Source organism: Drosophila subpulchrella, chromosome 2R (assembly GCF_014743375.2).
Source record: "Drosophila subpulchrella strain 33 F10 #4 breed RU33 chromosome 2R, RU_Dsub_v1.1 Primary Assembly, whole genome shotgun sequence".
NCBI classification, from domain to species: domain Eukaryota; kingdom Metazoa; phylum Arthropoda; class Insecta; order Diptera; family Drosophilidae; genus Drosophila; species Drosophila subpulchrella.
Genome location: NC_050611.1, coordinates 7,961,373 through 7,975,447, shown reverse-complemented (window position 1 = coordinate 7,975,447; position 14,075 = coordinate 7,961,373). Strand labels below are relative to the sequence as shown.

At 37.3% G+C, this 14,075-nt stretch overlaps 1 protein-coding gene across 1 annotated transcript; it reads left to right on the top strand.

The window, feature by feature from the left end:
• Window positions 1-152: 152 nt before the first annotated feature.
• On the top strand, window positions 153-13,391 carry LOC119552030 (sestrin homolog). The gene is made up of 8 exons (XM_037861770.1): window positions 153-285; window positions 8,222-8,407; window positions 10,622-10,804; window positions 10,874-11,276; window positions 12,067-12,385; window positions 12,450-12,633; window positions 13,088-13,198; window positions 13,269-13,391. Exons 1-8 carry the CDS (start codon window positions 235-237, stop codon window positions 13,353-13,355), a joined length of 1,524 nt encoding a protein of 507 aa, XP_037717698.1. The 5' UTR covers window positions 153-234; the 3' UTR covers window positions 13,356-13,391.
• The last annotated feature ends 684 nt before the right edge of the window (window positions 13,392-14,075 follow it).

Below are 14,075 nucleotides of genomic sequence, written 5' to 3'. Positions count from 1 at the left end.
ATCTGGTTTGGCCGTTTGGACCAGCAGCGATCCACGGACGAGCCTCCTCCTTTGGTGCATTTCCAGTTTGGCGGCTGCTCCACTTTCGTGGCTCCATAAACAAAGAGCCAGGCGAAAACTGGTTATTTTCTTACTACGATCGGAGCTGCAGCGACCGACTGCGACCTCCGAATCCGATTTCACAGCCACAGCCACATCCACATCCAACTTGGACCCGTACTCTCCGCCAGACTCATGTACTACGCTGTTGATTACTACGCGGATATGGGACAAATCTCTCAAGATGTAAGTAAAGTCCATGCCACTGATGTGGGAATTATATACATCTAAACACAATTGGGAAATAGTCAGGGTCAGCACTTATTTTAATATTATACCCACTTCAATAAAAATTCCTAATCTTATTTTTATAAATTAGAAAAAAATGTATGACGAAAAATGGTTTTATTAAATAGAACAGATTAACAAACTTTAAAAAAAAGTACATCATAATGTGTAAAAACATTTTTGTTACTCAATTAAAAAGCGATAAAGATCAAAACGAAGCTTTTCTTGGAGTTCCCAAGATAGGTTTTACAACTTACATATTAAAATTGTCTTTTCAATAATTTTTTATAATTTTTCACAGAAAAATATGGTCAAATAAGTTGACCAAATTAACAAAATTAAATAAATGTAAATCCTATTATGTAAACACATTTTATTTATTCACTGAAATGGCGGAAAAGTTCAAAACGAATCTTAGCTTTATTTGAAGATCCCAAGATATGTAGTTCTTAATAGAGCTATCTACCTAAAGTCATAATACATTTTTAAAGTCGAATAAATTTTGACTAATTCTCAGTTATTTAAATCTCACTAATTATAAATGTAAAATAATAGCTTATTTGATTCGTTAATTATATTTAAGAAAAAATTACACAAACAGTTTTCTAAAAATCATTTAAACTGACTTCTTTGGACAACGAAATTTTCTTTTCAAGGCTACATTTGTGCAAAGTGTTTCTTTTCTGCTGATTAGGCAGATCGTATGATATTTGACTGCGGCTGCCTTCGTTTTTATAACCCATAACTTGCAAAAAAACACTTGGTTTTATATGCTTGTTTACGCATTCGACATGAAGTAAAAACAAATGTGGTCGCAACATGTTCCTGCACATTCTGTGCGGTTCTGCAGTGGAAATTCTGTTGTCTTAAACAATGTGTAATTAATTTAAGTTCGTGCATCTACAACTCGATTGGCATCATATTATATTTCAAGAGCTGAGCTGGAATTGCGACTGGTAATCAGGCATCTGGATTTATCCGACTGAGATTTTAATTAACGCATATATGAAATGCGCAAAATGTTTGCCAGGAAACCAAAAATAGTTTTTTTTTATTAATTCGTGCATTGTAATGTGATATATGCTTTTGTTATTGCGTGGCAGAATATTTTCCAGAGCAGCATAATTACCTTTCCGGGCAGCAGGAAAACTTAAAACCGCACTGTAAATATTAAAGGAAGCAGCATGAGGAAATTTCTCGGCAGTGAAATCCTATATATTCATATGCATATGTGCATACATACATCATTGGCTGTTTGCAAAACGTATATATTGTTTGCAATTCTTGTTGGAAGAATGTTGATAAAAAGTGAATAGTATGCAGGGGAAAATAACAATGAGCAGCGTTGCTAGGTTGGTTAAAAAATTAGTAGCATAGTAACCAAAATTATTTGCCAACTTTTTAATGCGCAGTGAGTGTGCGGAAAGTGTTGTGGAATTTTTGTGAAACCCTCCGTTCTGATAAGCAGGCGGCATGGAGTATGGTGTACTTTCTGTACTCCCTCCGATATTTCTCATATGGTTAGATGTATACCCAGCCAGAGCTATAAAATAGATAACACCAAAGCTGGCGGCTATGGTATTTTGTTTTCGTTTCGAATATGATTGCCAAACTGGGTCAGCTAATCAGCGAAATTGAATTGATGCAAATGTCGAGTAATTGCGACTTGAAGTTAATTCAGTTAGAATAGACTGAGCATAAGAAAAATAAAGTGAATAATTGATTAGTGGCAAAAACAATGGGTTACAAGTGCAGTTGTTTTGTAATATTATCAGCTACCACTGTCAATTGAATGCCAGATGTGCGAAATAACCTAATGATCTTACATTTTATATGCATGACAGTTAATAATTAATTGCTATCCATGAACTAAATTCAATTAAAATAATTTATAAAAAAATATTTTAAGAATGATAAAAAAAGTTTAGTTAATTAAGTAGCTTTCTTATATGTATGTATGGCTATTTACTCAGTAAAAAACATATTTAAATCAAATGCTATGTCTTTGTGAATTTATTATATATTTTTCATTTACAATAGTGGAGGAGAATTTATACCTTATATTATAATAATATTTCTAAAAATAAATACAGTCAGTTAGTCGAAATTTAAGCAGACTTTTAGACTATTTCACAAGTGTCTTCCAAAGACAAAGGGATTTTATATCTTTTTATTTTTAGATTTTCAATCTTTTCCCAATTTTACTTGCACTTTAGTCGGTCACTGCATTCGCAGCTGAATCAAAGTATAACAATAATTTAATTATCATTCGCCGATACTCAATGACAAAGAACGTAAACAGCCCGCAGTCATCAGCCATCTGCGGCAGGCGAAGAATTTTATTTACGCAATGAAAATATAAATTGTATAAAAATACACCAGTCGCGGGATCGAAGGGGTGGGGATAAAGGGGTGGCCAAGTGGGTGGGTGGGCGTATTTTTGGGGTGGTGGGCTGTGTGATATATGTATAATATACATTGTATATGCTTGTGGATGGTGCCAGTCAGTCAGTCACCGTGGCATGAGAGCAATATCAAAATAAACAGATGTGCGCCATTCCCACTCTGGCAGGAGTCCAAAAAGGCTTTCGTCTTTGGTTGAGTGGCAAGACGTACTGATTGAGTGATTGAGCGAATGACGCGATTTGATTTCAATCAAATAAATTCAGCCACAGAAAGAAATGCACTTTGATGACACGCCGCCCAGAAATTGATCACGATTTATCTTTATTTTAAAAGCGGAAGTCCAAAATGGTATCCCTAAGAATTAAATGAAAATTTTTCGTTGAAACAAAACAGCTAAACAGTTCCTAAATATTAAGTAAATTTTATAGTTTGCTTAAAAGAATTTTGCGCATAAATCTCCGACACAAGTTTATAAATGTCAAGCAAATATCTGCTATAATTAAGTATTTAATTATAGAGAAAAACGCTTTGTTAGAACTGTGTTGGTGAGTTCATTAACCCGTTTCTCGTATATTAACTGAACTATTTTTGCGTTCCTCTGTCTTGAAAACATTCTGCGATTTGCATTGTTCAAAGGGGTTTCTTATCACAAAACGTTATCTTTTAAAGTCAAAGTGCTATACCATATACGAATATTAATACAAAGACACAATTTGCAGACAATGCGTACACACGCGTGCTTATGGATATACATATATATAATACATATTACAGACTTTGGTGTATATGTAGACCTAATAATTTGCCACAGTTTGTCATGATTGTTTGCCATTTGCCAGTCGTGTTGTTGCACTTTATCAGCAGACAAAGTGTCGCTTCGAGTGCCAGACAGCTTATATTTTTTATTTAGGTATCCGAGGTTGGAAAAACACGTACCACCACCCACTCCGACGGAGAAAAACAAGCACACGCTTCTAGATTGATATACTATGTATGAACCAAGGTGGGTTCGAAAAACTAGAGGTACATATGTATCTTATGATGATTCCATCAGCAGGTAGAGTAGCCCTATTAGTTGGGGAAATTATCTGGTTAAATTAACGTGTATTATCTTACAATATAAAACTAGTATCTAAAAGGAAGTAAAATTAATAGGTTCTTAACTTGAATGTACTTATTAATCTACTTATAAAATATTTTTGAGAAATTAAATTACCAAAAAATCACTCTTGATTCAACAATTCATAAATCACCAGATACTTCTTTAGATAGTTTACCAACCATTTGTCGTTTTAATTAACTATGCCCCACTGTAAGTGCAAGTTGCAAAAACAATATCACACGGGCACGTTCAAATCGGTGACTATATATGTATGTATATGCATATGAAATGTACTCGTGTTTGTTATGAACTATAGAAAAAATTGTTTATCACGTCTAGACAAGTCACTTTATCTACGCACACAGCCAAGTACTTGGTTTTTTACTCATATTTTAATTTTTTATGTGGTGAATGTATAAGTGTAAAAGTCGAGTCACTAAGCACACGAATAAAGTGCTCAGGTGAACCACAGTGATAAGGTTTATTGGCTGTATTCCGATCTGGTCGCCAAGGGGTACAAAAGTTGACCCATTTTGTATAGAGCAGAGCAAATCATCTTATCAAGATGACGATTAAAATCAAGGTATGTGTAGAAGTATTTAAAATTGGCTTATTAAAATCTAAGTTACTTGTGGGCGTAACGAGTTACAATAATATAAATAATACAGGTTTTTCTAAGCTCATATCTATTTTTAAATTTACTTTAATAGTTCTTATACACATAAAACAAATAAGATCAATATCAATTTGGTATTATAATGAAATACTAAATTATAAAATTTGCATAATGTCAAATTGAATTAATAATATTAAGGTGTTTGCACCTTATAATTATCTTACTTGTACTTTTATTACAAAGTTGTAATGATATTTTTTCAACTTGTAATTAATTTAAAACGGCAAAACCTTTAATATAAATTCAAGGGTACGCTTTTTTCCAGTGATTAATTACAAAAATATTTTCTTCTAAAGTGTGTATCTTAAAGAGTTTGCCTTGGTAATTATATGTAATTTGCTGTCATGTCAAATCTATCTTCTGTAGTTTTCAAGATCTCAGCGTTTATTCGAACAGACAGGCATGGATAGATATACTTTATGGGGTCGGAAGCGTCTCCTTTTTCTTGTAGCATACTTTTGAAAGAATTCAATACAAACATATACACAATGAGCAACGTCTAAATAATATAATCCTAAATCTGTAAAGAAAGCGCATTAACCATTTGGCTTTGCATGAGTTTTTATTGTACCTATTCTGCGGCTCTATTGTTTTTTTCGCTGTTCGCACTTTCATAGATTTTGTTTGCTGTCATTGTATTTAGTTTGCATTTCTATAACACCTGACGTTTTTTCCACTTTACTTGTTTACTCGCTTACTGTTTGGAGCCCCCTATCGCTGTCTCTTTCCCAGCACTGTTGCCGTCTCTCGCTGGCATTCTAGCATTTATGCTAATTTATTTGCCTGTTTACCAGCTTTTGTTTTAATCTGTTTGGGGGCCGTGTTGACACTCACCGCGCTTGTGAGCCACAAAAGACAATGAGTTTCCCGACTCATTTGGGGCCGAGTTGAAATTACAGTTAATTTATTGTTATTCCCGCGACTAATTATGCTAATTTATTAATTTGGCTTAGTTTGCGCTGGCGAAAATAAGAGGAAATCAAAATTAGCTTACAACAATTAATTGCCCGCAATTAACATAAGCCGAAGAGCGTAAAGAGTTGCGTTCGTTCGTGCATCCGGCAGATACAAATTGCCAGTCGCACCGTACAGTGAACACTTCGCACGTCTCCGCCTTGCCCACCTCCTCAGCCCCTCCGCCCCCTCCGCCCCTCACACCCCACTGCAAACATTAACATTCAGCGGTTCTACATTATCTTTGATTTTAATCGCCACGCTCCATGATCTCGCACGTTAACAGTTGGCGCGGAAAGTCTTTGGTCAGCAGCGGATTGATTGGGGCCACTGGCCGCAGTTTTGTTTTTCAATGGGTTGAAAACACCATTACTCGCTTGCATTTTGCGACTTATTATTCGGACCGTTTCCATTCCCAGCGATTTTAAGCCGTGATTTTGAAATCTTGAAGATTTTGGGTCTTTTATGTCCACTTAAGGATGGGGAATAGTTTGAAATCTTAAAAAGATTGGGCATTAAATATTTTTAAATTATATTATATTATATTAAGATTCAGTTCATTTCGAAATACAAATACTGCGTTTTTTTAACCACAATATTTTAGAAAATTTTAATAGATATAATAAAATCTTTGTGGTTTACATCGAATAAGTCTTTGATCACTTTTTTATAAAGACCTTAAACTTAATAGTGATTTTTTCAAAAATATCTAAAGATATCTCTTAGGACATTTAAAATAAACATTTTTTTAACTATATTTGGTTTTGATATTTTTAGTCAACATTTTTGATTTAGATTTACTTTAGATATATAGAACACACATATTTAAATATATCCTTCAAAGATAATATCCTTATCCTTTTTAATAATTCGTTTGTTTTCATCCCCTATAATGACGACATAGCATACTTATGTTCTTAATGAACTACCATTCCGTGCTTCCAAAACCAAAGACCAAGATCACGTCCTGAGGTCAGGGGGCATTGATTACACACTTATAAGCTTACAAAGTGGGTGATTTTGGGAAATGCATCCATGTGAATGGGGAGCACGATTCAATTATCACGTATACGCCATGGCAGACGAACAGGTTTCTCGGGCGAAGGAGATGTGGGGATGGAAAGGGGATGGAAGAGGCTTGGAAAGCCAGAAAGCAGTGGAAAGCTTCGGGCCAATGTTTCTCGCCACAAACGAGTATGTGTGTGTTTATATAGAGGCGCAGAAATGGATATGCACTATAAGTGTACATGCCCATTAAACTTGGCCTAAGCTCGGTTCGAAGCTGCCGAGTGCCGACTGCCGGACTGGATTGGGATTGGGAATGGGTCGTGTGCTTTATAGTATGTCACAGAAACTTGTTTTCATTTTCCAAACGGGTTTCCCCCAACTGCGTGGGTGTGAGTGTGCCAATTTGTACATTTATGGATTCCCAAAGAGAACCCATAATGATGGAAATGTCAACACAGTGCCATTTGCATATCTCTGCGACTCAACCTTTTAATTAGCAAGTGTAACTGGTCAGATTTCAGCTTTTATCACTAAGATTTAGTGGTTCAAAACTTTAGTTTCTCGATCTGCATATACATATGTGTACATAAATCATGTTGATTAATGGCGCTACTCTTGTTTGTGCGTTGTTCGACATTTGTTGTGGCCCAAATGCCCCGGCTACCAAAAGACACATCTTCGACATTAGAATTAATTAATTACGTGGAAGTGATGGCATTTAGTAGGGGAATTCAATGATTTACGAACGAGCGGAGTAAATCGTTCAGTTATCAGATTAAATACGAAATTAACACGCAGGCGTGGGTGCAACCCACATTGAATTCGAGAGCTCATCGCTGCCCCTATTTGGAGCTTTGCTAGTAGGTGGAATCTGAGGCTATTCATGGTTAGCATTGAAAATCGGGGCTGGGACCAGCTGACAACCAATTATGAATATATTAAGTTACTTTTAAGTCAGCTATTTGTGGCCTAATCAAGCAAACGACGTGCTGGCTTGCAAACCTATTGCGTTCCTGTTATCGGCAACTAAGTACCGCACCAAAAATGCAAGCATTCGTAATTAATATTGGTCAGCCTTGCAGTGGGTGGACCTTAAAATCAGCTTTACAATGCTTACAGCTTTCAAAGGGCTTATCTCATCTTCTTTGTACCTCCAGCTGGGAAATTTGGTTAAGGGGCTGGCTTCCATGGTAACCAGCTTTTAAGTAGAAGCATTGAGTCCGCATCCGTTTGCTGTAGTTTATTTAATTTCTCATTTCATTATGCGTGCAATTGCCTCTATGCAGATGTGTTAGATATCCATTTCAAACTCAATTATGCACGCCTGTTGCTGAGAACCTGTAAATGTACATGCCTCATGTGCGTATACGTGATGGCCACAAAATCGGGGCCTAAATTCGCAACTTATTTTAAAAGGGAAGCCTGCAAACGGCACAAAAGCCAAGTCATGCACACCATGCTCATTCTCGTTTTCAATTTTATAATTTCTGCTCCGAGCAGGGAATTAGTATCACAAAGTTTTGCTTTTTGGAATTTCATTTGCACATGCCTCCCCTTCATTTGCTCCCCGAAAATGGCCTGGACCACGTCTCGTATACGCAATGCGTTTGCTGTAAACTTAATTTGAATTTTAATTATTTGTGGGTGGGGTTTCAAGTTATGTAGAATTTATTGCGAATAGCTGCATCGCTCTTAGCTTCTAAGCGAGAATCAACAACTACAATTAATGTTATGCCTTTAACTTTCAGTGTTTCGCTGCAACAAAAACTGGAGCATCTGACCTTGACATGGATGAACTGGATGATTTGGATCAGGTCACCCAGGTGATTGGCTACCATCCCCAGTTCCACGATCACTTTCTGCGCACCCAGAACTTCATAATGAAGGGGGATGGTCCGCTGCCGAATGACTACAGATACTATTTGGCCATAATTGTGAGTAAATGAAATCAATTTTAAATTCCAAGCATAACAGGCATGAATAGTAGAGCAATTTCCCTGCAGTTGGCTGCAATAATTTTATTTTTCCTGTTTCTGAATTTATTTGGTTGCCAAGCTGGCACAAAAACAATGGCCATTGATTGGCCTAACAACTTTGAATAGAGAGCCCAGTGATGCTGTGTCGAATTTGGCATTGTTCTCGGCGAACTTTTGTTAGAAAATCTATTCACAGCACGCACCGTGCATCCTGTGTGTAGAATGATAGGGATGGATGTTGAATTCTGTTTGAAATGAAACCCCCCGGAACGTGAATGCCCCATGCTAAATGGGGAAAAACGGAACTTGGCGAGATACATCCATCGATATCACAGTCTGGCACTGTTGGTACTTCCATTGGCTTAGTTCCTTATTAATTGTGTACCTGCCTACATTTTTCCTCATTAGCGTAGATAGCAACAGAAATAGAACATGAAATCCACAGCTTGAAGCACCAAACTGCAACATTGGGATTGGATTGGGCGAACACATTGGAGTTGCCGTCCTCTATGTCATGTTAAATAGGAATTAAGCTTACTCAAAGCAAAAGCTAGATATCATCGACCTTACTTGTTGCTTTACATCTGCATCTGGATAATGTCGCCCACAGGTTTTGTGCACTACTAGTTAACTCGTCCTGAACTTTAGAACAATTTTCTTTTAAGCAAATATAAAATTTGTAGTGTTATTTTCCTTGTATGGGGCTAAATTCACTTTTAAAACCATTTAATTTGTTGTTCTATTTATGGTATTCTACGATATTCTGATCTCCCACTGATTGAGTCATTCACAATCATAATTAAGATCTATAATTATAATTTTCGGTAATAAAAGTGGGGAAAAAGTGAGCAATTAAAATTGATTTATGATTTCAGAAAGATGCACTGCGCAGCTTTAATCCATTAAATGTACGATTTACATAGCTGCAATTGAGCGAACGAAATGCTAGAATACAAAAAACGCAATAATCAAATATTTCACAATTTTGTTTAAATACGTTTGCTTCTGGCCCTAGTAAAATATATTAATTTATGGCCTTTGTAGTGCGTGTGCAATAATCGTAAACCCCATAAAAAGTACATATTTATTTGCTGTTCATCGTTGACATTTTGGTCGAGGGTCTTTGGCATTCCGCATTCGACTCTGTAAATAATAAACACATTACATTAACTCATGCCAGCGAATTGGGAACGATTTGCGCTTTCCACGCACGATTCAGATGCTTTTTCCTATGCTTTTTTTTCTGTTTCTGATTTGTGCGGGAAAGTGCAACCAAGAGTCGTCTACTGAGGAGCTCAGATTCTGGCACCTCCTTTGTGTAGATTCGGGCCTCGGCGAATGTAAAATTATTTAAGATTTACGATGGCATGTCAGGGCATGCCATGAGGCCATGATTCTGCCTGCCTGCCCAAGACTCATTAATGACAAACAACAAAATAATAAAATAAAGCATAGCCAAAACGCAAGACAAACAATGGGCCTTTTGCTCTCGATGCCCGAATATTTTGTTGTTTTGGGTCGCAAACGCGATCGAAATAAGTTTCTACACATATTTTTAGCACACATTCAGGTGGTGGCATAGTTGGAGTCAATCTCTCCCAGGTCCCAAGTCCCGCGCCCTGGGGGATTTCGATTTGTGGGTCACGCGGATTCACACCTCAAAGTGCGGGGGTTGAGGCCTGGGGGCCAAGGTTAGGTGGGAAGATCAAAACAAATTACGTAATGCCTAGAAAAATGCTACCTGAACCGTCATACCCACAGCACACAAAATGGTTAGGCGAAATTGTTTAACGAACTGAAATTCGAATTTTATCTATGCTGTATTTCCTTAAGAACGTTCTCTATTTCAATACAGAATAAAAATCTGATACTTAAACCACGAAACATAAAAGGTCTCCTATCCTATCCTATTTAAAATATACATATAATGATAACGATCATGAAATAAGCATGTATATTATTTAGTTATAGGACCGGTTATGGGTTGGATATGCAGCTGTCAATATGAATATAGTTCCTAATAAAATATTATTTATATGACTAGAAATAAAAACTTAGTAAAACGAATAATTTTTAATAATTAAAAGAGTTTTTTAAGACATTTAGCAGCTAAAAATCCCATTTGCTTTATGTCAGTGCACTCATGCCAGCTTTCTTTTAAAAAACCCCTAGGCTGCTGCCCGACATCAATGTCCTTATCTGGTGAAGCGGTACGAGAAGGAGTTCATCAACCAGGGAGGAGATAGCGCCTGGCTGGGCGGCCTGGGCTTTATACCACCCAAACTACGTGCCATATACGATATCAATAAAATATTAGCCCATCGTCCCTGGCTGCTGCGCAAGGAGCACATCGAGGTGGGTTTTTCAATTTACGCAACTTACAGAACCGAAACAGGGAGTGATGAAAATTTAATGATTTTTCAGCGGCTCACCAAGGGTAAGAACAGCTGGTCCCTGTCGGAGGTGGTGCACGCCATGGTCCTGCTCTCGCATTTCCACTCGCTATCCTCCTTTGTGTTTTCCTGCGGCCTCACACAAAAGCTGGACGGCTTGTCTAGCCCCAAATTGAAGAGTCCGCCGGCCGTGGTGGGGCCCCAAGAGCCGGGGGTCCTATGCCACCCAACCGCCGCCAGCAACACCACCATCACTATCACCTCCACCTCTCCAATGGACCCGCAGAAAGCGCTGGAGATCTCGATCAACAATGCAAAGCCGGATTACAATAGCCAAACCGCTGCGGAAAACAATGGAGGACCAGCACCTGACTCTGGAAATGCTGCCGGAGATGGCCATGGACCCGATGCAACGGCCCTCAATGGATATTTGGGTAAGTGACTGGCTGCCAGCGCTAAGCAGGAGTTTGGAAGTTTGGCATAAATATTTTACACCTTTAAAAAATTATTTTTAGTTGGTTTTTTCATAAGCCAAAAACAGTTGGAATATCAATAGTATCATTATTAAGACGTTGTGGGGTAAATTGCAATTGCAATTACAAATATTACACACAAAAACTTATGTGGTAAAATTTAACTATACAATAGTTAAAAAGGACAAGCCTTTCGAACTATCAATTTTTCCAATGATATAGTTACTCTAACAACAGAAAAGTAAAGAGTACAACTACCATAAAATAGTAAGTTAATGCACACAACTATTTTATGGTAGTTGTACTCTTTACTTTTCTGTTGTTAGAGTAACTATTTCATTGGTAAAATTGATAATTCGATAGGTTGGTCCTATCCTAATAGTAAGTTAATGCACATTAGTTGTGTGCACATTTGTTGTATGCATTAACTTACTATTTTATGGTAGTTGTACTCTTAAATAGTAAGACAAAATTTACCATTTACTCTAACATCAAAAAAACACACACAACTTACTATTTTATGGTAGTTGTACCCTTAAATAGTAATCAAAGCAACAGCAAAACACACATCACTGTTTTTATTTTTATTATTTATATTTGCGTAACTATCCGTATTGTTAAAGTTTACCCACAATTTTTTTTCTGTGTAAGGAACCAGTCTTAATGTGCTTTAGTAATTGCTTCACCAATTTATGAGTGATTCCTATGCCCTTTGAATTCTGCCTAATTCCCTAATTGGATTGACTTGCAGCCACGGCCCAGCAACTGCCGCAGCAGCACGGCATCAGTGTGGAGGCGCTTATGGAGCGCATGAAGGTCCTGTCCCAGAAACAGGACGAGTGCAGCGAGGCCGAGCTGAGTAGCCGCTTCCAGAAGGTGGAGCAGCAGACCGCCGAGCTGGCTGCCGTGATTCCAGAGGCCACTGTTGCCGTGCCAACTAATCTATCGCACTACGTGGACGATCCCAACTTCATTTACCAGGACTTTGCCCGCCGCGGCACCGAAAGCATCAACACGTTTCGCATTCAGGACTACTCCTGGGAGGATCACGGCTATTCGCTGGTGGATGGGTGAGTAATGGCCTAATTTTTGCAAGTGAATTGCTTTGAGGAATGGATTTTCACCTTACGCCAGGCTGTACAACGATGTGGGAACCTTTTTGGATGCCAAATTTCGGGCTGCCTACAATCTCACCTATTGCACCATGGGCGGCATCAAGAATGTGGACACGTCCAAGTTTCGACGGGCAATTTGGAACTACATCCAGTGCATCTACGGCATACGTCACGATGACTATGACTATGGTGAAGTGAATCAGGTAGGAATACAGCTTAAGAATTATAATCGAGGGTGCGACTTAAATCAGCTAACCCCCTGCTGATTTATAAAAGTGTCTAGAAGTATGCAACAAAATATTTTCACTTCATAATTTACGGCTACTTCAGAAGTGGTTTAAAAACTTAATTGACTTTCCCCTGATGAGAGGGAAATCGACAAGTAATATGCTTATATTACAATTTGACAATTCATTTATACTCTCTTTCCAAAAAATTTTACATTAAAGTGTTTTATCAACCGAACTTTTTCCATTATTGTTTTCACTGCATACTTTTCTTCAGCTTTATAGATGGTAATAGTCCAGTAATGTAACACGAATGAGAGGGACACCGATAAGTAATACGCTTATTGTAATACGGACTTAATAATTTATTTATATTCTCTTTCCGAACCATTTTCCATTTAAGACTTTAATCAAGGGAACTTTTTTCCAGCTCCTTGTGCGCCCCTTGAAAATGTTTATTAAGACAGCCTGCTGCTTTCCCGAGCGTATTACAACCAAGGATTATGATAGTGTGCTGGTCGAGCTGCAGGACAGTGAAAAGGTAAGTGGAATGCTACCAATCTTCGTGGCCTTTGTCCATTAATCGTTGCTATCTAATATCTGGCCAACAGGTTCATGTGAATCTAATGATAATGGAAGCCCGTAATCAGGCCGAGTTACTCTATGCTCTGCGCGAGATAATGCGCTATATGACTTGATCTCATTAAGTGAATAAACATACGTATCTATATATATTACACGCCCAACAAAAACAACTCACCTACACCCACACACATTACCCATACGTACATGCATAAAACATTTTGTTATTTTGAGAGCGCATCAGAAATTCAGCGAAAGGAAAACGGAAACGGAAACCAGAGGATTTAAAAAGGCAGGAAGAACACACAAAAACACGTAGAGAAATAAATGTTTGCTTTTCAATGTCAGCTTATGTGCTAAGCTCACTTAAACAGCAATTAAATAGCTATTCAATATCGGTGTCCTTTAAATGAGTGTGAAACGTTAACTACTCAATTAACAATAGTCTGTGTCTACAATTAGCCAACAAGCAAATTTATCACGTTTACAACCACATTGCAAAAACGAAAGTAGTGTTTCTAAAATTAAGCTGAACTCAAAAACAAAACTTTCTGTCTGTTTCCTCTTCGTGAATGTGCAAGCAATAATCACTGTACATATGTATTATGTTTTGTTTTATTATTTTAGCGAAATAAAAACAAATATTTTAATTATTCGACTTTTGTTTTATTTTGTTCTTAGTTAATGATCTCTAATTTCCCGTTGAGTAAGATCGTTCTCTTGGCTTTGATTTTATTTTATAATGACAGAAAACGGTGACTTGAATCGTCGAGCTTTTGCTGGAGAGATAATAAGTATACATGTCTATTTTGATAGTATTTAATATCAACTAATCA